The 22,825-nt window shown below is 39.9% G+C and overlaps 1 protein-coding gene across 2 annotated transcripts in view; it reads left to right on the plus strand.

Moving 5' to 3' along the window:
* RUNX1T1 (RUNX1 partner transcriptional co-repressor 1) overlaps positions 1-22,825 on the plus strand; it is a 114,991-nt gene that overhangs the window by 47,469 nt on the left and 44,697 nt on the right. For both annotated transcript variants that reach the window (XM_082043908.1, XM_082043907.1), the window contains exons 2-4: positions 16,202-16,339; positions 20,046-20,287; positions 22,014-22,103. In XM_082043908.1, coding sequence (XP_081900034.1) covers positions 16,202-16,339; positions 20,046-20,287; positions 22,014-22,103 — 470 coding nt within the window. The remainder of the gene's footprint in view (positions 1-16,201; positions 16,340-20,045; positions 20,288-22,013; positions 22,104-22,825) is intronic.

A 22,825-nucleotide genomic window follows, 5' to 3' on the forward strand; every position in this document is an offset into this window, starting at 1 on the left:
ATGTATTCAGGGCGAGAAAACACCACTTGCATACCAATTGAGGCGTCCTCTTTCTCAGAGCTGCCTTTGAATTTCAATGATGTTTATGCCTCCTAAGCCATGACTGAGCTGAGCATTTCCGCTTGTGGAGGAATAACAGCAGTAAGGGACTCGTGTGGGTTTTCTTTCTCCTCTCTTTTTATTTTTCTCCCTTTTTTCCCATTAGTTCTTTTCTTCCTGCTCTGTCCTTCCAATTTATTTTGATTGGGGAAGCCTGAACACGGGTTCAGGTTTCAGACTAGCTAATCACATAGCTTCTGTTAATATCATATTAACTTCTTTTAAAGGTTGTAGTCTATTGGTTTTTTGCTTATCTCAAAATGCTTAAATGTACTTTTTAGAACGTTTTGATGAAATCACTCCAAAAGCGGTCTCATGAAGCATTTGAAAAAAGCACATAGCAATTCTGCTTTATAGTCAGATTTTCTGTATCGCTAAATTAAAGAAAAAACAATACCCTGAATTCCACTTTCTATGGTAAATTATTTTGGCCCTGCATCTTCAAAGACTTGATTTTAGCTTCAAGTGTGCTACCATAATAGGATAAGTATCTGAAGTTGAGTAGGTGTGTAAGTATTTGCAGGAATGAGGTCTTTTTGTCAATCCTTGCAGGAAATGTACTGATACGTTTGTTTTATTTCTCCTTATCCTGTCCTCTTTGAAACTCTGCTGAGATTGACACTTGACTGGAGACAATCTCAAAACTGCACCATAGAAACTCTCAACTGCACATTTTATTTCTGAACTTGTTGAAGATTGAGATCCTGTGATGTCTCAGTGCTGTGAGCTGCTCCGCAGCCCTCCTTCCAGTCGATTTGAGAGTGTGAAGTTTACACACAGGGTAGGGTATTTAATGTGGGATTTTCAAGCATCTGGAGTAATACATGAGTGCTGGTCACATTTGCCTTTGGTGTCTGTGCTCCTAAACTGCTTTTTGAAAGTCCTGCCCCCCCAAAAGAGACTAAGCTTGCTGCTTGAAGAGGGAAGAATATTAAAAGGCTGTCTCTAGTACAGACCCGCTTAATGAATGCATTTGGTGTCTAGTCCTCCACCTGCACAGCTGGACTCTTGCTCGTGCCCAGAACTGACTGTGGTTTGAGGCTTTAGCTTAATCTTTAATGCATATGACTGTCATGCTAATATAACTTTAATAAAAATGTACTAGGTAGCACTTTGAACTCCTTCACTCTAATTTAGTATTAATCCACTTGATTACTATGAAAGAAAAGATCTTACTGTAGTTCTGATCCTTTCTTTCAAAATATATCCAGCCGTGACTTTTACAAATATATATTTTCAGACAGTCATTTATCCTCTCTTGCATAGATAAGAAATGAAAAATGCATTAGTCATCTTGACAAAGAATAAATTGACTCCTTTTGGTTTACTATCTCAATATCTGTTGTCTGATGGCTTAAGAACATTCCTTGTTTATTGATAGTGCATTTAGACCTAGATATTAATGTGTTGGCTTAAATGCTAATTATTTTTTTTTTCTTAATACATTCAGGAAGGCTAGTGTTACTGAATAGGAATGTGGAGGAGGTAGTGTGGGTAATTCAAGCAAGTTTAGTCAGCACTTACAAGATTCTTGAAATGTTTCTTGATGTCCTACAGAACTGTTAACATCTGCATGGCTTGTGAGAAGAGCCACATTTATTACAGCTGTGTGCTAGCTAGAATGCAAAAGAACAGGGTGGGGGGATCAGAGCAAAGAATGAAGCATCTGGCTTTCAGTACAGAGATTTATCATTTTACTCTTGTTACAGACCCGACAGTAAACTCTACTTGGAGTCTTTTGCATCAGCTTCTTTGAGATGGCAGGTTGAAGGCTTAGGAGTTTAGCTCTCTGTAGATACAGTCCAACAAAATACAGTTTAGAAGAAAACAAAGCTTTTAGATAAATAATAACAAGTGAAGTTCAGCATTTCGAGACGTTATTCCAGTATGACATAACATGGTGTAGAGTATGTATTCCAAGTCTATGTTTGAGATGGTAAAAAATAAAGACGTTGGTTAAAACAATGAGAAAAAGAAACAGAAGTAGTAGGGGAGTAATAAATGAGAAGGCTGCTGATTCCCTGCAGAACCAACGAGGTGATACAGTTTCTTGTCCCCATTCTTGTCAGAGTTCAGGGTTGCTGGAGGGAAGGAAGGTTTGTTGAGAGACTCCTGAGAACCCAGGCCTGACTGAATTGTGTAACAGTACCTGCGTGTGTTTGTTTTACCTTTTCTGTAGCTCTTCTTGTGCTAGAAGAGAAAGCAAGGGAAGAGAAATCAGTATCAGAATCTCATTTTCTGTTTCACTTCTTCCTAGAAAAAAAAAATCACATGTGCATTTCCAGAATCAGTCATTTGGGTTTTTTTGCCCAAGTTTCGTTCCCCCCTCATCCATTTCTTTCTCAGCCATTGAGAGAGATTTAAATCCAAGCTCTGCCAATATCAGTGCTATTTGTTAGTTGTCACAATCTGTGTTAATTTCAGTTAAGGTCAACGTTTTTTATAGTTTTGTTTTCTCATTTATCTATTTGATATGAAGGAAAGCTGGTATTTGTTTTGTTTCCTCTCCTAAATGTAGATGGGTATATTTGTTCCTACCTTTTTTCCCTCCTGCACATTGTAAGTGAGCCTATTCTGGTTTTGCTCAGTTAACTTCTTTACGACGTGCCCAAGCCCATTCACAGTGGGAGTGCCAGGATCTGTTTCTGTGTCTCCTACTGTTTAACAGCCTCAGCAGCTGAGGAAGCTGCATGTCTACACTCCTGTTCTTTATTGCTCTCCTTAAATGGTGGTTCTGAATAATTTTCTAATATTTTCTAAGACAAAACATATTGCATGTTCACTCATACTGAAAACACAGTTGCACGTTGAGAAACAGGGTCAATAGGGACTGTTGTGATGAAGAGCATCCTCTTGTTGCAAGAACTCTTTGGAAGAGTTGGTTGAGGTGTCTGTATCTACTCACACATTTCTACTGTTCGTAATGTGATCCATAGCAGATATCCACTCTGGTAATCTGGTATGCTTTTTATCCCTTCTATCTAACATTAGACTTTCTGCTGTTACACTCAACACCATTTAATTATAACATGTGGCATTGTAAGAGCTCTAACATATCATTACTGCTTCCTTTCTGTTCTCCTGAGACCAGAGCACAGGCAAAAGCAAATTTTTTAACATATCAGTTTTGAAAATTACTGCATTTGTTTCATCAGTGTTCTGAAGCAATAGTTTTAGTTTCTGAAGGTTTATTTCTACTTAATCTTGTAGAAATACACTTATCTTAGTTTTGTGCAGATTGTTGGCATTGAACAGAATTATGTGCAAAATCGAGCAGCTCTCTAAGTCAGGGCTTATAATCACCTTTGGAAATGACCTGTTAAGTTTCTAATAGGTCATTCGTATGCACAGTTATTGAAGCTACTTGCTCTGCAATAATTATGAAAAAGATAATGGATAGGAACTCATATGGGGACAATTATTCTTGCTAACTGTTTATTATTTCATCCAGGTACTCCTGTTTTCCTTTTTCTAAATTTTCCTTTCATAATTTCAGAATTTGCCTTAGATAGTTGTTGCAGTTCAGCAGTTTTTTATTTCTTCATATCCAAGCATTTTAAAGCACACCAGACAACTACTGACATTGTTTTACATCTCCTATTCCAAGTGAAGACCACCACAAGACCACAAAGAATTAAGTCCTCAGAGGAGATCTTAGCGCAGTCATTGTCTCTGCGATTGGGATTTAGCTTTCTTAACATGTATGTGGTGCTAGAAATATGTTTATAAAGATCTGTGTGAGCCACCCTACTATTTTTTTCCTTTGTTTCTGACCTGCTTGCCATTTGATCTCTCTGACCAATTATAGGTGTGAAGAAAACAACCATTTTTTGTTTGTTTCTCTGTATTTTGGTGCAAAAAAAAAACCCAGAAACTGTGTTAAATTTGGGTGGGATATTTTCAAATTCACTTACATCACGTGGCTATAGTTGTGTGAGCACAGCCTCGGTTCTTATGACTGGGTATATCGTGCGATTGTAAGCTCGCCGCTGTCTGATGTGCTGCCTGCTGCAGTTTCACTTTTTTTGAGTATTTTGTATAGAAAGCTATCTCCAAAACAGGATGGGGGAGTGGGAGGGAAAATTGTGAGTTGTGGGGGGAAACATCTGAGTTGTTTGGCTGGGGTAGATAGGTAGCAATAGGAGGCACTGAAAATGGTCTTCTGTTGCAGCCAGTACTGCCCAGTTATTCTTTTGAGGAATGAAAGTGTATAGCAAAAATTTAGAGAGAAATACTTAATATTATGTTGGTACTATGGAAATGGAAAAGTACATACCAATGTATACGTACACAGTATCATAAGATTTCCTTCCTGTACCACATGTCTAAGGTTAACTTTTGATAATGGAAAGAACTCTTCTTAAAACATCTCCCTTTGACCTTCTTAGCACCTTGCTGGTATGTTGAAGTTTCCACAGGAAAAGGCAGTTTTTCCCTGGGCGGCTGCACAATATCATCTCCCTCTAGTGGTAACAGTCACCTGGGAAAATGTCCAGCAACTCTTAGCCAAGGCATGCGCCCAGCTGGCCCGGCTTTCTTGCTGCGTTCCCTTTTATCCCACCATCCGTTCCCACCAGCAAAGGCTGATGATACATCCAGGGGCTGTTGCCAGCCCATGGGAAGACAATGCCCCACTGTCCTCTCAACCACCCTCTGCCCCGCCACAGAGTTTCTTTCCCCCTGTTGAATATTCTTCCCTTTTTCATAAAAATGGCTCCTCTTGTGGTTAATCCACTTCTCAATGAAGCAAAATGTATGTGTCCAAGTAGACCCAAAGGCAAATCTAGGGTGTTTCCATAGCACAGAGAAAGTTAAATCTGCTTTTCGTAAGATTCTTTCCATATATATGAGATTCTTTTCATGCACAAGAAAACTTTCTGTATTGCCAAGGGTTAAGTGCATTCGTGTTGAACACTCAGAGTTCAAACACATCAGACTTCTTTACTTTGTCAATATTTCTCTCGCACTTGTAGCATTGAGTGGTTTCTTTCTGGTGTCTGACTTCTCACCGTGCAGTTTCCCCTCCATTTAACACTCCCTTGAGCGTAATTGAAGACTATTTCTTTCTTACCATTTTCTAAAGCAGAATGTTAAAAATCACAGTACTTTTATATACAAAATCAAGTAAGTAAAACTTGATTAAATAAGTGTATGTATGCGCATACACGCACATGTACGCATATATACACAAATACAGAAGCCATACTGATCCACACAGGTCAATATTAAATTGCTGTGTTGGAATAGCAGGTTTAGCAGGCTTGATGAAAATGAGGTTCCATAAATACAAACACCTTTGTTTTATGTGTTTGTCAGAAAAAGGATACATTTAATTTGAATCTGCTGGGCATGAAATGAAGCATGTTTTTACAACTGTTAAGCATGTCAATGCTATGATATCTGAAATTGTTTTAATATTTTGCTTATATTTTCTGTGGTTTCTCTAATAATTGCTTTTTTTAATTAAGGCTTCAGCTGTATATTTGTGGTTTAGTTTTGGTTCTGTTTTTTTTGTTGTTTTTTTTTGGTTTTTTTTGTTTGTTTTTTTTGGTCTGATATTTAAAATTCAAAACAAAGGAAAGATACTTTAAAAGGGAGATTTAGGTTTTATTATGCAAGATTAAGACTGCTGTGATGCTTTAAGGTCTAGAAACCTTGTGTGTAATTGTATGCCCTGTGAATGGTCTCATTAGTTTACCTACAGCTGTTTTCAGTATCTACAGTGAAGCACTTAGAGTGTTTCTGGGACTGGGGTCTGCAAGGTTAACCCAGCACCTCTCTTCCTGGGTGATCCAACCTGATTTATATGAATTCACTGACTTCAGAAGGGGGCATTTGTTAGTCTGGTTTTACATGACATACACAAGTTTCTTCTTTTACATGTTACATTGTGCCATGTAACATTTAAGTTTGCATGTGATATAGTGGACCAGACAGTTGATTTGAAATATACTTTTTTTTTGGCTAATGGTAATATTTGTTTTGGTTTTTAGCTTATTTGTCAATAACTAATGCTACCTCATCTAAGCAAGTATTTGAGATGGAGGGTCTTGATTTCATGTGAGGTTTCTGAGACTCTCTTTCCCCCCCACCCCCCCCCGCTGTTTTCAGGTGCGATCCAGGTCGCAAAATACAAGACAGTTGATGTGATGTGCAGCGTTGAGGAGGAGCTGACTTGTAACTAATCATGAGTATTTTTTCACTCTGTCTAGACAGTCAGTCATGTGAACAGAAGATGTCTTTAAGGGCATCGTCTGATGATGTGATATGATTGTCTTCCAAAGTGTGTATTTGCACAAATGCTGAAGTACTGATTAGTGTAATAAATTGCACTACTTGGTGTTATACACTGACAATCTTTGAGATGGGAAAAGCCTATAACTTCACTTTTCTTTTGCTGTAATAGCAGTAAGTAACAATGGCAACACCTGAGCAAAGGTTCTGGGGGAAATATGTTTCATTGTGTATTTTTCATTGGTGGATTAATACCTGTCTTGGCTGACCAAATAGAAAGCAAGGAGTTAGAGTGCCTGGACTGAGGATCACTGATTTCTCCTGTACACGAGCCACTCTGCTGGAGCAGCCTGCATGCTTCTGGTTCTCACGAGGCAAAGGACCTAGATCTATACAGGAATATTTATACCATCTGACTTAGCAACCTTAGGAATTAATAAATTAGAAGCTCTCTTCAGTGATGAAACAGGGAGTCTAGACTGCTTAGCAGCCTTCCTCAAACTGGAGTGGTACTTGCTCTAGGGAGGGAATTTGGCCACCCGTGATTTCTGTTTTATGGGTAAGGTCTTGCTCCCCAGGCCTGTGCATTTGGCCTAACAGATCAAACTTTTCATCATTTGAAATATCACTGGCAGGAACTGGATTCTCAGATGTGCAGTCTGCTAGAGTGGGGATTTGGGAGCATGATCCACCAAGTGAGGAGCAGTCTGGCCCAGATTGGCCAACACCATTCCACACCTTAGGGGATCTTGACTTGTCTGTGACAAATTCTACAGTTTAAAACCAAGGAAAGCCAGATGTGTATCCATTATCTTCTTGGTAGTCTGTGTATCATCTTTTCAGATGTATAACCATGGAAAATATCACCTCCTACACCCATATTTGGTTCTTTTTGAGCCTAAAGGACTTCTGTCATGTTTTATAAATATAACCGATGCCTTTTAAAAGTACAGCCATAATAAGTTTTTTCCTGGTAATGTAATACCGAAAGTCGCCTTGAATCTGAAGTTATTTTATTTTATCTAGTCTATATTGGAGATGTCATTTCCAGTTAAATTTAATGGAATACTGGTATCAGTTCTCTCTTAGGATTTTCCTGGAATGGTTACAGATATGCTTTACACTTTATGTAAGCACATTTAAAATAAAGGAGTTCATATTTATTTTGCTTCAGACTTTTAGCTGTGTGTAACAAACTATTTACCGTTAGTTTAGGACCATACAAACCTTAGGTTAAAAACATAAATACACTTCTGGAGAGCAAGTCTTGAAATTTTAATTGGCATTGTGAGAGAAAATGTTCTTCTGGTGGGAAGGATTTGTGTTATGTGTGGTTGAGTACATAAGAACATACAAACAATAACTGATTCAATCACAGTATCACAGTATCACAGTATGTTTGGGATTGGAAGGGACCTCAAAAGATCATCTAGTCCAATCCCCCTGCTGGAGCAGGAACGCCTAGGTGAGGTCACACAGGAACATGTCCAGGCGGGTTTTGAATGTCTCCAGAGAAGGAGACTCCACAACTTCCCTGGGCAGCCTGTTCCAGTGCTCTGTCACCCTCACTGAGAAGAAGTTTCTTCTCAAATTTAAGTGGAACCTCTTGTGTTCCAGCTTGATCCCATTACCCCTTGTCCTATCATTGTTTGCCACCGAGAAGAGCCTGGCTCCATCCCCATGGCACTCACCCTTTATATATTTATAAACATTAATAAGGTCCCCCCTTAGTCTCCTCTTCTCCAAACTAAAGAGACCCAGCTCCCTCAGCCTTTCTTCATAAGGGAGGTGCTCCACTCCCTTAATCATCTTTGTTGCCCTACGCTGGACCCTCTCCAGCAGTTCCCTGTCCTTCTTGAACTGAGGGGCCCAGAACTGGACACAATATTCCAGATGTGGTCTCACCAGGGTGGAGTAGAGGGGAAGGAGGACCTCTCTCAATCTACTAACCACCCCCCTTCTAATACACCCCAGGATGCCATTGGCCTTCCTGGCCACAAGGGCACAGTGCTGGCTCATGGTCATCCTGTTGTCCACCAGGACCCCCAGGTCCTTTTCCCCTACACTGCTCTCTAATATGTAATCTCCCAACCTATACTGGAACCTGGGGTTGTTCCTGCCCAGATGCAGGACTCTACACTTGCCCTTGTTAAATTTCATTAGGTTATTCCCCGCCCAACTCTCCAGCCTGTCCAGGCTGATGGCATTTGCAGTTTCTTAGATACCAATCTAACTTTATGTGTAGTTTGTCACATAACAGGCAATTGTGACAAGGATAGGTCTTCCAGAGAAGAAGGTACACAAAGACAACTAATTACTGGTCTGGGAGCCTTTGGGAAGCTGCATCCAAAACCACCCCAGTGGTTTCCTGTGTAAGTACAGGACAAGTGAATGGAGTGGTTGCTTGTGTGGAGAGGTTGTCCGTAGCATGTAGGGGAGGCCAGGGGGTGAGTTTGGCCAGTGGTTGCTCTGATTGTTCTTCAGTTCTTCGTGCTGGAGGTGGTAGGCACCTCTTCTTCACTTGTGCCTTAATGTTCAGTGAGCTGGTTTTGGAATAGCAGTGGTAGTTCCTGTGATGTGAAAGACTCACAACATACAGTTCTTAGTTTGGTAACTTGTCAACAAACTGAAGTAGAAAAGATCAAGGAAACAATTTAAACAGGAAAATAATATTTAAATAATGATTGTGGGACTGTTTGCTTATTAATTGCATTAGTTATGCATACATTTTGATGATGCTTGGTGGGATATTTAGAATAAATTCACAGTCTTTGCCTTCGTTACAGCCAACTGGTATGTATTCAGCTGTGACAAGGGAACTCGTATGCTTTATTTTCCAAGGGCTTATGGAAATACAGGGTGACTGCCACAATTTGACCCTTATTTTCCTTGCCCATTCTTGCTGAAGTATTTCATAAACTATTGTGGTTGTAGTATTATAGATCTAAATTTAGAATGTGTTCTTCTTCCCTTTAGACTTCTACAATTGCTGTGTACATTCAAATAATTTTACATGGGAAAATTTGCAAAGCCAGCAAGGGGTAAGGAGGAAAGAGGTGTTGGAAAAAAGGTGCAATTCTGACAAGAGTCAGGTTTTAATTATTAAATAACTGAAAGTGAATTTCATGTCAAAACATGTCAGATTGTTAAATGAGAGGAAAAAGATTATTTTTCTATTTTTTTCCCTCTTTTAAAATGAAAGTATATGGTAAGGCCAGTTTATTTCTTTCAGGAGAAAATATTTCCAAGCAAACCCAAGTCATAACATTTTTGTCTCAACTCCGAGAGTGAACTCATGCATTGCTTATTTTATAATTGTGTAACTATCTGGCCTTCAGTTGCAAAGCCAAGAGCATGGGACAGAGTTTCTTGCCAGTCAGCACCTCTCACCCTAGAGAACTGAAACAAAAGGGGGTACTTCTGCGCTTTTGATTTGTTGTCATGATAGTAGGACCACGCAAGGTACCATTATGGATGAAGAACATGATGCATAGCATTGTCTGCCATTCACCTCATCTACATCATCCACAAACCCTTCCTGCCAGCACTGAGAGAGAAAAGTACAAAAATCCCTTTCACATTTTGAGAGACAGAGTAGAGATTGAATTATTCTCATGGCTTTTTTTTAGTATGTCTGAAGAGAACTTTAGTAACTTTGCCTGAGATAAGTTCAGTGAACTCCCAGGATGCAGAATTTCTTCTAGCTCCTGGATATTAAATGTGAAGAAATTGGTAAACTGAGTGTGCTTCCGTTTATTGTCTAGAATAGCTGGTGATATGAAACGTTCAACTATCTGAGCAGAGGAGAACCAAGATAAGACTGCAGCACAATTGTGATATTGCTCTTGCAAAAGGGTTATCTTTGGTACATGAGCTTCATACCCGACATGCTAAAAAGGCAATGAAATGTTATGTCGTCTTGAAAAATTTGCTGTACATATCTGTCACTTGTCCCACACGCGTTCTCATTCCTGGTGAACAGAGCTTTCAGGGGTGATGTTTTGTGACAAAAGGCAGAGTCAGAGTGTCTGAACTGCTTTCTGATACTACCCTTCTGCAAATCACCTAGATAGTAAAACTTCTCCACTGGGGAACTGGAAACTGGGTGGTGTTTTCTTTCTAGGCCAATAAAGTGAATGCATCTGGTGCAAGTAGAAAGTTATGTCTATAGTATGCTTGTTTGAGATCAGTTGTTTATAGCACAAAAGCATTCATTGTGTTTAGGTCCTTGTTATTCATTAAGAAAAAGTCAAAAGGGCCAAGAGACAAATGGAATGAAGATGGGACAGATCTCAAACAAGTCCCAGGCATGCTTGGCTGGGACAGGGTCTGCAGTGGTGGTGTCCAAATGTTGTGTTTTACTGCTGCATCACAGGACTTCCATTTTTTCCCATGTGTGCTGTGCACAGGGGGTGGGTAGGCTTTGCCAGATATATCAGGCTTATGCAGTGCATTCTTGAACAAGTCCTTTTCAACCAATATTACCTTGTAATATTGTTCTGCTCTGCATGGTGGCAGGTCTAGGCCTCAGGAGTGGTGGGTCTCCACAGGTACTACCTTGTCACAGTGCTTCATGGCTTGGCCAAATCTGAAGGAAGGAACATTACTGACAGTAGCACGCGACAGCATTACAGATGAAAAGGCTTTGTAATTTGTCCTCTTTGATGGACTCATGGGTTTCTGTCTCCTAGTTCGTCATTACTGTGACCCACAACCTGTAATTACCTGCTAACAAATTCTATGATACCCCTCTCAAAATAATCAAAATTAGTCCAATGCCATCTAGGTAGCCATCAGTATTAAATCCCACAGATTTAGGTCACAATTCGTATAATTTGGGTGGTGGGGTCAGCTTCTAGTCCTGTGTATCATATGCAGGGTTTGTACTTTCTGTGAATCTGAAGGAAACAAGACAATGGGCTCTTTTAAGTTGGCAATTTTTATTTTTGTTTTTAACGTGTTGGCACAGAAGTACTAAGTACTGTACAATCAATATAGAGCGTCTTTTAAGCGTCTTTCATGCCTGAATATACATCTGGAACTGTTTGCAGTAACTAAAAGTAAAATAAATGCCACAGCGTATTATACCATACTTTTTTTCATTTAAAAAAGGAAATTGAAAACACACCAACCCTAGAAATGCTTGACATTGAATTGGCTATTGAAATGGTATCAGTAAAGTATTTATATATTCCATATTTTGTTCCATACATCAGATTTCCTTGATGCGTTAGACTTGGAAGGGTGCCATGTGAGCTGAAATGTTGCCATGTATGAAAGACCGCCTTGTTTTAAAAATGGACTCAATAATTTAAGTTACAGGAAGCGAAGTAAATCAGTTCGAATACATGCACATCTCTTTTTGCCCCTGCTCCTGCACATTTTACTTTTGTCTCTTCTCTGTTTGTCTTCAGAAGCTGACTGTGCTCACGGTAAATATCAGTATTCACCTAACAGCTAAATACAGTGATAAAAATAACTCCTGCCATAAAAACTGAAGGAATTACAAGAACAGTATAGTTTCATGAACCAAGAAATCCACAGAAGAAATATCATAATTTAAAGCTGGTTTTACAACATTCTTTAATTTAAAATGGGAAAAATACTTCTGTGGTAAAATCACAGTTCTTCACTCTGTCCTGTAAAAGAGATTCAAGAATGTATATTTCAGATTATTTTTTAAAAAATATAATCCAAAGCAAATGCAATAGATCTCTGCATACTTGAAACATATTTTCTGAATTTATTCTAAATCTCTCGCTACACCAGAGGTTTGTGTGTATGTATGGATTAGGACTAGACCATTATTTTACCATCTATCTCCATCCTGAATTGATTTCAGCGAACACTGCAGAATGAATTGCAGATGTCTACTTTTCCCTCTGGTTTCAGCCCCATTTGATCCGTACTGGGCTAAGGAGTGCAAGTCTGTCACCGTTTAGAGGGATTTGGTGGAAGAAATCTTTGCACCAGAAAGAAGTTGCTCTTTCTGTATACACAGCCTGTGCTTTGAAATGTGTGATGCTATGGGATCCTGCCTGTATGAAACTTTCTGGTGTGTCCCTGCTAATTCAGGATTATTGCTCAAAATGTCAGAGTCCAACAGGAAAAAAAAAAATAAAAAAAATCAGAACTAGCTTTGCAAACAGGGAGTTTGGTTTTACACAAAAGCATAAAAACATTTTGGAATTCAAGAAATTAAGCCATTTTAAGACATGGTTTTCCTTCAAGTTCTTCCAATTTTCAGGCAAAATTCAATATATATGCCACTTTGTTATAAAACTGGAGCAAATGTAAATGAAATCTTACACAAGCAGGATTTCACATGTAAAAAGTACAGGTTTTGCTCTTGAGAGATTCTTTGCTCCTCTCCCAAACCCTCATCACCTCTGAATGTACGGATGGCAGAATATCCACAGTTTATGTGAAAAAATGTCTTTAGGGGAAACTTGGCTCGTGAATACGATTTAAATACCATTTTGCCTTTAGCTTTCATACCATCAAGCTTTTTTTTCTTTTTGTTCTTTTTGTTCTTTTTGTTCTGCTTTGAGCTCCATCCCCTGGGAGATCTTCCTGTTCAAAATCGAGCTGCTGAGGTTCTCTGTGGTTGTGGGACAAAGGTGGGTGTAGAGCTGCTGGAGGTGGGGTGCTCCCAGCCCCATAGCTCCCTTAGAGGCTGGGGAACCAGCTGTGGAGGCAAGGAGTAGGTAAATAGCAGCAGTAAGAGCAGAATGGCTCCTGCAGGAGTTCTGATAGTAAAGAGGGTGGAAAGGTGGGTTGTGAAGGCTGCAATGGAACAGGCTGTTCTCCTGGGCGGTGTGTTGGTGGTGGTGTCTTCCAAGCACATGGAAGTTCTCTGCATTTTGCACTGTACTTCTTCAAAAGCCCCTTTTCTCACCCGGAGGGTCTCTGCTCTGACAAGATAGTATTGTACCCTGGTTGGAAGTGTTTTGAGGTGGGCTTGAAGGGAGCTTGTATCTCTTGTATCTCTTTACAGAAGGCAGGGCTAGGGAACTTACAGACAACCAGAGATAAATCTGTCTGCCTGCGATATACAGTAGCAGAGTAGGGTTTAGGGCTTTGCAAGGGGGACAGAGAGGTTAAGCAAAGGTAAGTGGCCTGCAGAGGTTTTGGGGTTTCTTTACCCTTAAGATGTCCAAAGGAAAGTAATTAGGAGAATCAAGCCTAATGTCATTACATTTATACAGGAAGTGCAGAAGTCTGTAGGTAATTTCAGTGATCTGCAAACCGGGTGGCAGACACTGTTCGAGGGAGCAAAAAGCAGTTGAGTTGCAGTAGAATGGCAATCTGAAATTGGAGGGCAAAACCAACATGCAATTTCCCACTACCGTGTTCAGTTTAGGTAACAAAACATTGCCAGCTTTTTGGGAAAGACTCCCCCCTCCAATCTGAGCGCGTTTCTGAAACCTGAACTTTGAAATGCAGCAAAGGAGGGGAGCAGGAGCCATGCGGTGGGTTGCAGGCTTGGGATCGCTTTTAGTGATCAACAGCTGAATTGGAGGATACAGGCTGTGCCTGCTCCTGCGAGCAGCAGGCTGTGCGAGGAGCTCGATTTCTCGCACTCCTTCTTCCACCCACCTCCATCTCCTCTGTGCCTGTGTCTGCGCTCCCACATGCTTCAAATCTGGGTACCTGGACTGCCTTCCTTAACAGTTCCATGTGAGTGTTAGCAGAATGAAAACCAGATGGACCAGCAGTTCCCACTGTTATCTCCCCACCAGCTCTGGCAAGCCTCCCTTTCTCTCTCCTTTCTTGGCATGGCAGAAATATTTGCCTTTATTTAGGAGGGCTTGGGCTCACTGCTGTGCCTCTTTCCCTCTGTTGCAACATGAGCTGAAAGCTATTTATTCCCTTGTTGCTGAGGTTGGTTGAGGTGAGTGCAAGATGAATTTGGCTATTAAGGAAGCAATTAACATTTCAAGACAAGTTTTCATAGTTCTTTATGTTAAATGAATGGCTTGTTGAAGATCTAGATTTAACTGTTTTAGTATAGTGACAGGGAAAGGAAATTTTTCTAGAATTTGTTTAAAAACTTGCTTTTGTTTTCCAGCATGTTATAATTTAGTGTTGTTTGATTTGCAAATCAAACCTCACCTGCCTGTGCAGCAGCCTTGCTATTTAAGCTAATCATTTTGGATACTGTTCTATCTGCAGCTTCTGCAGCTGAGGTTTACTAACCTTAGATCAACACTACAGATCCAACAATCCTGTTCTGGGGGTGTTTTCTCTGCTCATCTTCCCCAAACTTGTCTCTGAAATCTAAATGAAATGGTTCCTTTTCCCTGAGAACTGAAACATCATCTGTAGGCACCTCCACAGAGGGTGAAGATGGCTTCTGTAATTGCAGTACCCAACACACTGCATTTTTGGGACATACGTCCTCACTTCCAGGCAGCTAAAGATTGCTAACTATTATGCATTGCGTTTTTTTTAACTTTTTGATAATTAAGTGTTCTGATAATTGTTTTGAGGCTCCATTTAACATACCCTTCCTTTGTTAAATGTGTGCATTGCATTTAATTTCTCTTAGCATCTCTTGGGGCAAATGATAGGCGTGATTTGTTGGTTGAAGCCTGTATGTTGTTATTAAGAACACGGAAAGCACGTCTCAAAGCAGAGTGACAGAATTTATAGAATGTGACGGACTTTCCTATTGTCTTGGATTTAAACCACAGACTTACGTGCTTACCTATTAGCAGCGACACTTACTTGCTTTGCAAAATAGTTTAATGGAGAACAGGAAGACTTGTGTAGGATAATGTATAAAATAAATAACCCTGACCCTCCCAATGGAGGGGTGGACAAGTTTAACTTATGCCCTTTGAAAGCTAAACTTGATTTTACTCAAGATGGCTTGCTAAACTCCTGACATGAGTAAGGAAGCCTTTATTTTGCTTTCAGTTGGTAAATGTTGTCATGTTTTGCCCATTCTCGATAAATGAAACATAAGGGTTTGGGTGGATTTTCAAAATTTGTAACACAGCGGTGTCCAAAAAGATGTTGGAAGAAGAAGATACTTACTTCTGCATCTTCTATGTAAAATATCTTGCTTATTTAGATCTTTAGCTGCAAAAGAACTGTTGGGTTTTCTGCCTGGTTTTGCCTTTTGTTTGTTTTGTTTTGTTGGGGAGTTATGTTTCTACATATCTTACGGATTTTGAACATTAAAGTTGTTCTTAATGTGTGAAGGTGAAAACTTAGAAGCCTTTTTAAAAACAACGGTACCTATGTGTGACAGTTGACTTACCATTTTGGCATGTTGTGTTTTTTTTTCTGGTGAATGTAAGTATATCCAGAGGCAGGGTAGTAATGTGATCCAAGAGGCCCGCTGTTTAACGTATCTTTCCATGATTACAAAGAGAAGCAGTGGAGAGGGCAGCAGGTGAGACAAAGAAGAGGCATGAAGAGAACTGGATTCAACCAATATCCCACCCAGTATCTCACCTTTACTAAAGAGCTTCAGGTTTTAGTTCTGCAAGAGGTGTCGTAAGGGAATTTGTTACCTTCTTGTCTCTTCATCTGTTTCTTCCTTCTGAGAGCCTTGAAGGAAGGTGGCATTATTGCAGCTCCAGGAGTGCTTGGGAGGTAGCATCTGCACATGCTAGAAATAAAAACAAAAGATAATGTAGCACCGCTACAAATGGGGCCTTACCCATCTGTGTTACACCTTCTTAAGTAAGGTTTAGATGATATAATTTGGGAAGAGCATGCTGGAGTAGATAATCAGGTGTAATCTTTTGCAGCAGATGCTGAAATGGCTCACTTCTTGTATTAGCTTTTAAGTTTTTTGTTGGAGCGGGTGTGCTTGAGGAAATAAACCGGTGTGTTCCTGTGGTGTGTGTTCCAGATCGCACTGAGAAGCATTCCACAATGCCAGACTCACCTGTGGATGTGAAGACACAATCCAGGCTGACGCCTCCAACCATGCCACCTCCTCCTACTACCCAAGGAGCTCCAAGAACCAGTTCATTCACGCCCACAACGTGTAATTAGACTTATTTTCTTCCCTTTCTTCCTTACTCTTTCCGTTTTGAATCTAAGAAACCAAAATACGTGAAGGGCAACCTGCATGACATGATGGGAGCAGCATTCACAGTTGTACTGCAATAATTAAGCAAAACTAAGATCACAACAGATTAATGCATCTTTAAGGTATTAAGACATTCAGCTCAGAGTTGTGTTGTTATTTCATTGACAACTTGGCCACAGTGCTAGAGAGTAGTGAGTACTAGTTTCCCATGTACTTAATGCTCAGATCAGCCCTTCTCTGAGAAGTACAGAAAACCACCTTCTCCTCTTTTCTGCCATTCTGTTGTTTAAAGGATCCCATTACCTTTTATACAGAAACTTCAGGGTTTTTGTTTATGTTTTTAAAATGGGGGTAGTAAATGAAGAAAATACTTAGCTTCATCGCACTTATGACTGAACAAAGAATTCTGATTTAAGTGCTACATAATGTCAGTTAATATTGATATACAACAAAAACTAAAGGCCTTTTATTATTTTATCTAGAGTTTTCTAGTCTCTGACCACTTCTCTAAGTCACTTGGGGCTGCATGTCTCAGTTTATCGATGTAAACAAACAAGAAACTACTAGTCTTGATGGAATTACTCTGCATTCGTATCAGTGTAACTGAGATTTGAAACTGGCATGTTGTCTGGACTATTCTTTTCACAGCCATGAAATTATCCACATTTCTCTAACCAAGATCTAGCTGCAATTTTTTTGGTCTTTTTTATACTGCCTTGTAATAGTATAAACATGAGAATGTGTTTACATTTCACATTTTAAATAAAACATTTTTAGAACAGTAGAATACATATGCCTAAACAGAATGAAGGCAGCATCTTCTATTTGTCTTGCCTATGCCTGTTCAGTCCCTTTCTGTCTGTTAAATGCCTTATTTAAAATTCACCTCTGTGCAGAAGGCCAGCTGGAGGCCTTTGTACTGCTTATCCCAGGGAATCCTGTCCTGATGATTTACTTCGAAATTAAACAGTGAGGAGGGTTTGTGCCAGCTATTCACATAAACTCAAATTTAACCCAGTGACCCAGATCCTTCGAAGATTGGTCTGTTTTGCTCAAGTCCACCACCTGAATCCTCCTAGGAGCTGCTCCAGTCTGAAGTTAAATTGTTCCTAGTTTTTTGCGGGATGGGCCTGTTAGAGATCAGGCTTTCCAGTGTGATGCACTTTGCACAGTTCAGGGTAATCTTTGGCAATCATAAAAGGAGTAGGACAATGTTCTTCTTTAATCACTCTTATAGTCCTCACTCAGATGATTTTGAATGCTAGTTTTTTTTGCTTGAGTTCAGCACTTTGGAAGGTGTTTGAACCGTAGCTGGATTTTTGGGGCTGTTTATATGAAGACTTAAAGTCTAAAAAGCTCTTAATGTTAATTGCCTTCACCCTGTCAGATTTTGGAGTTTGGCCTTAGTGTTTCCAACTTGGACGGTAAACAGTCACTTCTGTTGGAGTGTCTGTTACATTTGTTATTACTACAGCAGGAATGCCTCTAGGCCAATAAGATCATACTGGTTTTCTGGTCAAGAGTAAGCTTGTTTTTTTTTGATTTTAGACAATTAGAACCTCTTGACAAATATTAGTTTGAAATTTTAAATGCTAAATTCTGTTGTATTAATATCATGGTTTTGTTTTAGAAATGATGTAGATCTTTGCCACTTGGCAAATGCAGATGCTATGAAGAAAGAGAAAAAAATCATTAATATGGGGTGGACTATTGGAAAAAAAAAGTTTTAGAGAAGCTGCATTTGGGGGAGTATTTCTATATTTCTCTTGTTGTGGGAGAAATTTTACCTGCCTCTCTCCTCCTCATATTGATCCTAGGTAAAGAACTCTGCTTTTCTGTGCTTTCCTGATCATAGTCCCAGGAGCCTCTGCCCAGACCAGTCCCTTGCAAGTGACTGAGTTGTTGGGTGGTGTCAGGCTAGAGCATGGCACGTTCTTATTCTTCCCAGTCCTCATTTGCTAAGTTCATGGTATGATGACTTTGGGCCATACAAGTTCCTTGAAATCACGATGTGTTTGTTTACTTGGATATCTCACTTCACTGCAGCGCTCGGAGAGCATGGCTTGGAGCTGCACATGGAGCTGGACTTGCTGAGGCCAGCTTTTTTCTATTTCTGCTTTTTCTCCTTCTTGCTCTCCTTGGCCCAAGCAGCTAGAATAGGCAACCAAAAGCTAGGATAAAACACAAGCAGAAACTAGATGACCGTTCAGATAGCCTCACTAGGGCAAAAGCTCCTTCAAAAGTACTGTGGTAGTGATTTAAATATGGTAATAGAATAGTGATTTCAATCTAGTAATAGGTGTTCACCCTCTAAAAGGACTTGCTGCTAGAGAAAGTGGCAATAGAGAAAGGGATATTTGGCTTCGGAGAGGCAGGTCATTAAGAAACATGGAAAGTTGCTAGCTTACCATGGTTATGCTTTTAAATAGGAAGCAGTTTAGACTTATACTCCTATACCTTTTGATTGTAGACAAGTTCTTGATTTTTGATGTTTTTTGGGATGGCTTCTGAGTGACTTCCCAAAAATAAATCAGCATATTTCTCCAGGGCAGTGCCCAGCTGAATACAGCTGCTGCTGCTGAGCAGAGTCATGTGCTGTGTGCCCACACCTGGCAGTGCACCGTACATTCTTATTTCTAGGGAGCCGTCCTTTTTCTTGCCATTTGCTGTAATTTTGGCAAGGCAGACTCAAACAACCTCAAGACAGTGTGCTTGACTGGTGCTGTTCCAAGTAACCTGGGTGGAAAAGGATGTCCTCAGTTTGATTCTCTTCTGGAGTGTGGAAAAGAATCCAACTGAAATAGCTGCCAAAATCTGTTTGTTGTTGTCTTCAGTATGTCTGTATGGATCTCGTTGCCATAAATTTTGAACACTTAGTACTTTAGATAGTTATTCTCACAGAAGCCCTGCAACAGAAGTGGAATACTTTCCTATCCTTTTTAGAGATATGGTATTGCCATATGAAAGTTGAGTGAGAAGTCTTCTGAGCTCTAACTTCATGCCCTAGCTGCAAGGCTTCAGGCCGCAGTGAGCATGGATGGCACCATTTGTACCTGCACACACAACTCCATGTGCTCCATATGTTAGCAGCTAGGAAATCTGTATCAGAAAAAAATAACCTTCTCATTTGGTGGTGTAAGGTTGAAACGTGAAAGTCCTGTTTTATAAATACAGCTGTCAGCTGTGTGTACAAAACACAAGTAAAAATATTCAGAGATAAGCTGAGGCTTCATGAAATATGTCTGCACATTTTTTTCTACCCCAAAGAGCAATTTTTTTTTTAATTTTATTTTTTTTTGTCTTTATCATACATGCACTCATGCTCTTTCTCTCTGTTCCCCCTCTCTCTTTTAAAAATCCTCAGACAAAAGGCTGGTATTCAAGTGATGCTTTTCAGGTCCAGGAGCACTTTGGGGGGGCTTTGTGAGAAGCAGCTGCTGTTGCTTCCAATCCATACACCGTTCAGTACCAGCTACTTAGAAACAGATATAAACTGCAGAGTGTCGCTCTGTCAAAAGGCTAATTATCTTTGATTGTTCAACTTAATTAATTTTGAGGTCAAGCACAGAAAACATAAGCTGATGGATTTTCCCCTCTGTCTTCTTTCTCTCTCTCTTCCTCCCCTTTCTGTTTTATCCTACTCTCTCTCTTTTTCTTTCAGTAACCAATGGCACTAGCCATTCACCAACAACGTTAAATGGAGCTCCATCTCCTCCTAATGGCTTTAGCAATGGGCCATCCTCTTCCTCTTCCTCTTCTCTGGCTAACCAGCAGTTACCGCCAGCTTGTGGAGCTAGGCAACTCAGCAAACTGAAGAGATTTCTTACAACCTTACAGCAGTTTGGCAATGACATTTCACCAGAGATTGGGGAGAGAGTGCGTACCCTTGTGCTAGGACTTGTGGTAAGCAAAAAACCAATGATATAATAACTGTGATCTTTTTCTCTCCTTTTCCTTCTTTTATGCTTTACATGTTTATTATATAAAAGAGTGGGTCACATACACTGCCTATGTAATGCTTTAGGGATACCAGACTTGGAAGAATGAAGTGCTGGCTCTTGCTACTGGAGCTAACATGAGTAACCTGACTAACTTCCCATGAGTGGCAGCTATTCCCAGCTAGATACAGACTTGACTCTTTTTGCCAGTATAGTATTATACTGTGATGGTGTGAAAGGGTTTTTGCTCTATACTGGCAGCACCCCTAATGTAGACATTCCTTGAATTATATGATGTAGTAAAATATGGCTTGGCTTGCTTAGCTTAGTTGGCTGGGGAAAGGAGAGTGCCCTATATATATAGTGGTAGGATAGTGCTTAAAAGAATGAGGGGAAGATTATGTTTAGGACCGTGGTTACACAGCGGAAAACCTTTTCTCAGTATTCATTGAACCCAACAAGGAGGGACCTGACAGGGCATTGCTGCTAGTAATGTCACCTTATTTATAAAATTATCTTAATGTGAATATATGGCCGAATGATTATTTCAGCCTTTTCTCACCTATGTCTGTCAAGTTGGGCTGCTATTTGCAGACACACTGTTATGAATCTGAACCAGGATTCTTTTTATGCCCAGTAAAGCCCCCTCTCTTCCAGACGTTGTTATCTCCCATGTATCTCCTTCAAATAATTAGATGTACCAGGGAAAAATGCTGTTGTGGTGCTCTAATTTATATCTGTTCTGAGCAGCTGCAGTTGCCATTGACTTCATTTGGAGCAAAGACTGCCAGCACTTTTGAGTACCAGGGCTCAGGTGTCCTGTGCTTGTATCTTCTCAAAACACTACCTGACAGCAATGGGTACTCCTTCGCTCGAGTCTGTGTCAAAAGGAACTTTAATGTAGGCAGTGTAACTTCAGTAAGCCCTACTCGTTATTTGCTTCCATGCCCAAAATGCCTGTTTAATGTGGTTTTCATTGTCACATGGCTCTTTGTGGAAAGGGGAACTAGTAAGGAAACTAAAGACAGCTTTGAGACCATCTACCTGCCCTTGATTGTACTTGCCCACTGTTAATTACTGTTGATTTCTACCTTAATCTGAGCTCTGAGGAGCAAATTCGGTTATTTTCCTTGGGAATATCCACATATGTTATTCCCTTGCTCAACCCTGTGCAGCATGTGGTCTTCATGGCTATGTCCTCAGCTACAAAGTAATGACTTTGCTACATAGCTCAGAACACAGCAAACAATCCTCTTTATAAGTACAACAGGCAGTTTTCCTCCTCAGACAACAAGGAATGTGCCTTTAAAAAGTGTAATTTTTTGTGTGTGCGTGTTAATTATAACTTCTGCACTGGGAACAAAATTACAAGAGGCTCCAATAGAACCTTAAATGAAAAATGTTGAAAAGCAGCTTTAACTGATGTTTGAAATGTGAAAGCATTTCCAAGCTTGGCACCTGAGAGCTTAAACTGTACTGTACGCAACAGGCACTGAATGTCTGAGATGCTGGTGGTTTCCTTTGAGTATTTTAATAAGGTAATAATTTAATATGTGGCATGCTTTTCTTTATCCTCTTATCAATACCAAGAACGAGTTATTAAGCAATTTCAGAGTGCTTTGGTTACTGTTTTTCTTGCTAAGTGTTTTCATTATTTTGTCACCAAGGCAGAATTTTTTTTTCCTCAACAGAATTCTACTTTGACAATTGAAGAATTTCATTCCAAACTGCAAGAAGCTACCAACTTCCCACTGCGACCTTTTGTCATCCCATTTTTAAAGGTACTGCACAGTTCAGTGATCTGGAAAGTGTCTCAAACCATATTGTTGCTAGGTCACAGATGTGTGTTATGGTTTTTCTTTTTTTAAGAGAGTCAGGAAAATGAATGATATTTAAGGGCTTTTTTCGATAGCTTAGTGCATGGAGCTACAATCGAGTCTATGGTTTGAGGACCATTTCTGACTATTCATAAAAAGTGTCAGTTCCATAATTCTGTTATCACTGTTGTTTGTTTTATATTTTTAGATTCTAGGTATAGAAGCTTTTACAAACTAAGTGTTGGGACTTGGTTATAAATATAAAAATGTCACATGCTTGCAAAAAGCTGGAGTTTTGCAACCTTTGCGTGATTCATAGTAGGGGCATGTCAGGAATTCCTGCTACCAGCCCTTTTCTAAAGTGCTGCTGATCATTAGTACATGATGAGATTGTGACACTCTGCCATACAAGGAAAAGAATCTTCTGATTCCAGCCACCAGTACAAATGTGGTGTCTTAAGAAGGCTGGTGACTGTGTCTGCTGGTTTATGCTTATGCATCTTGCATTAGAAATGAAAGATAAAATCTAATCTAAAAGTCAGTTAATAAAATACAACACAGGATGTTCAAAACAGGAATCAGGGAAGCAAAATCTTATTTGAAGTCACGACGTTGTTCTGCCTCTTACCTGTTTGTAAATCTGAACTGCTGTGATCTCTGAACAGCCCATGTGGCCGTCTCAGAGC

This window comes from Streptopelia decaocto (assembly GCF_964273445.1).
Source record: "Streptopelia decaocto genome assembly, chromosome: 2".
Classification (NCBI taxonomy): Eukaryota; Metazoa; Chordata; class Aves; order Columbiformes; family Columbidae; genus Streptopelia; species Streptopelia decaocto.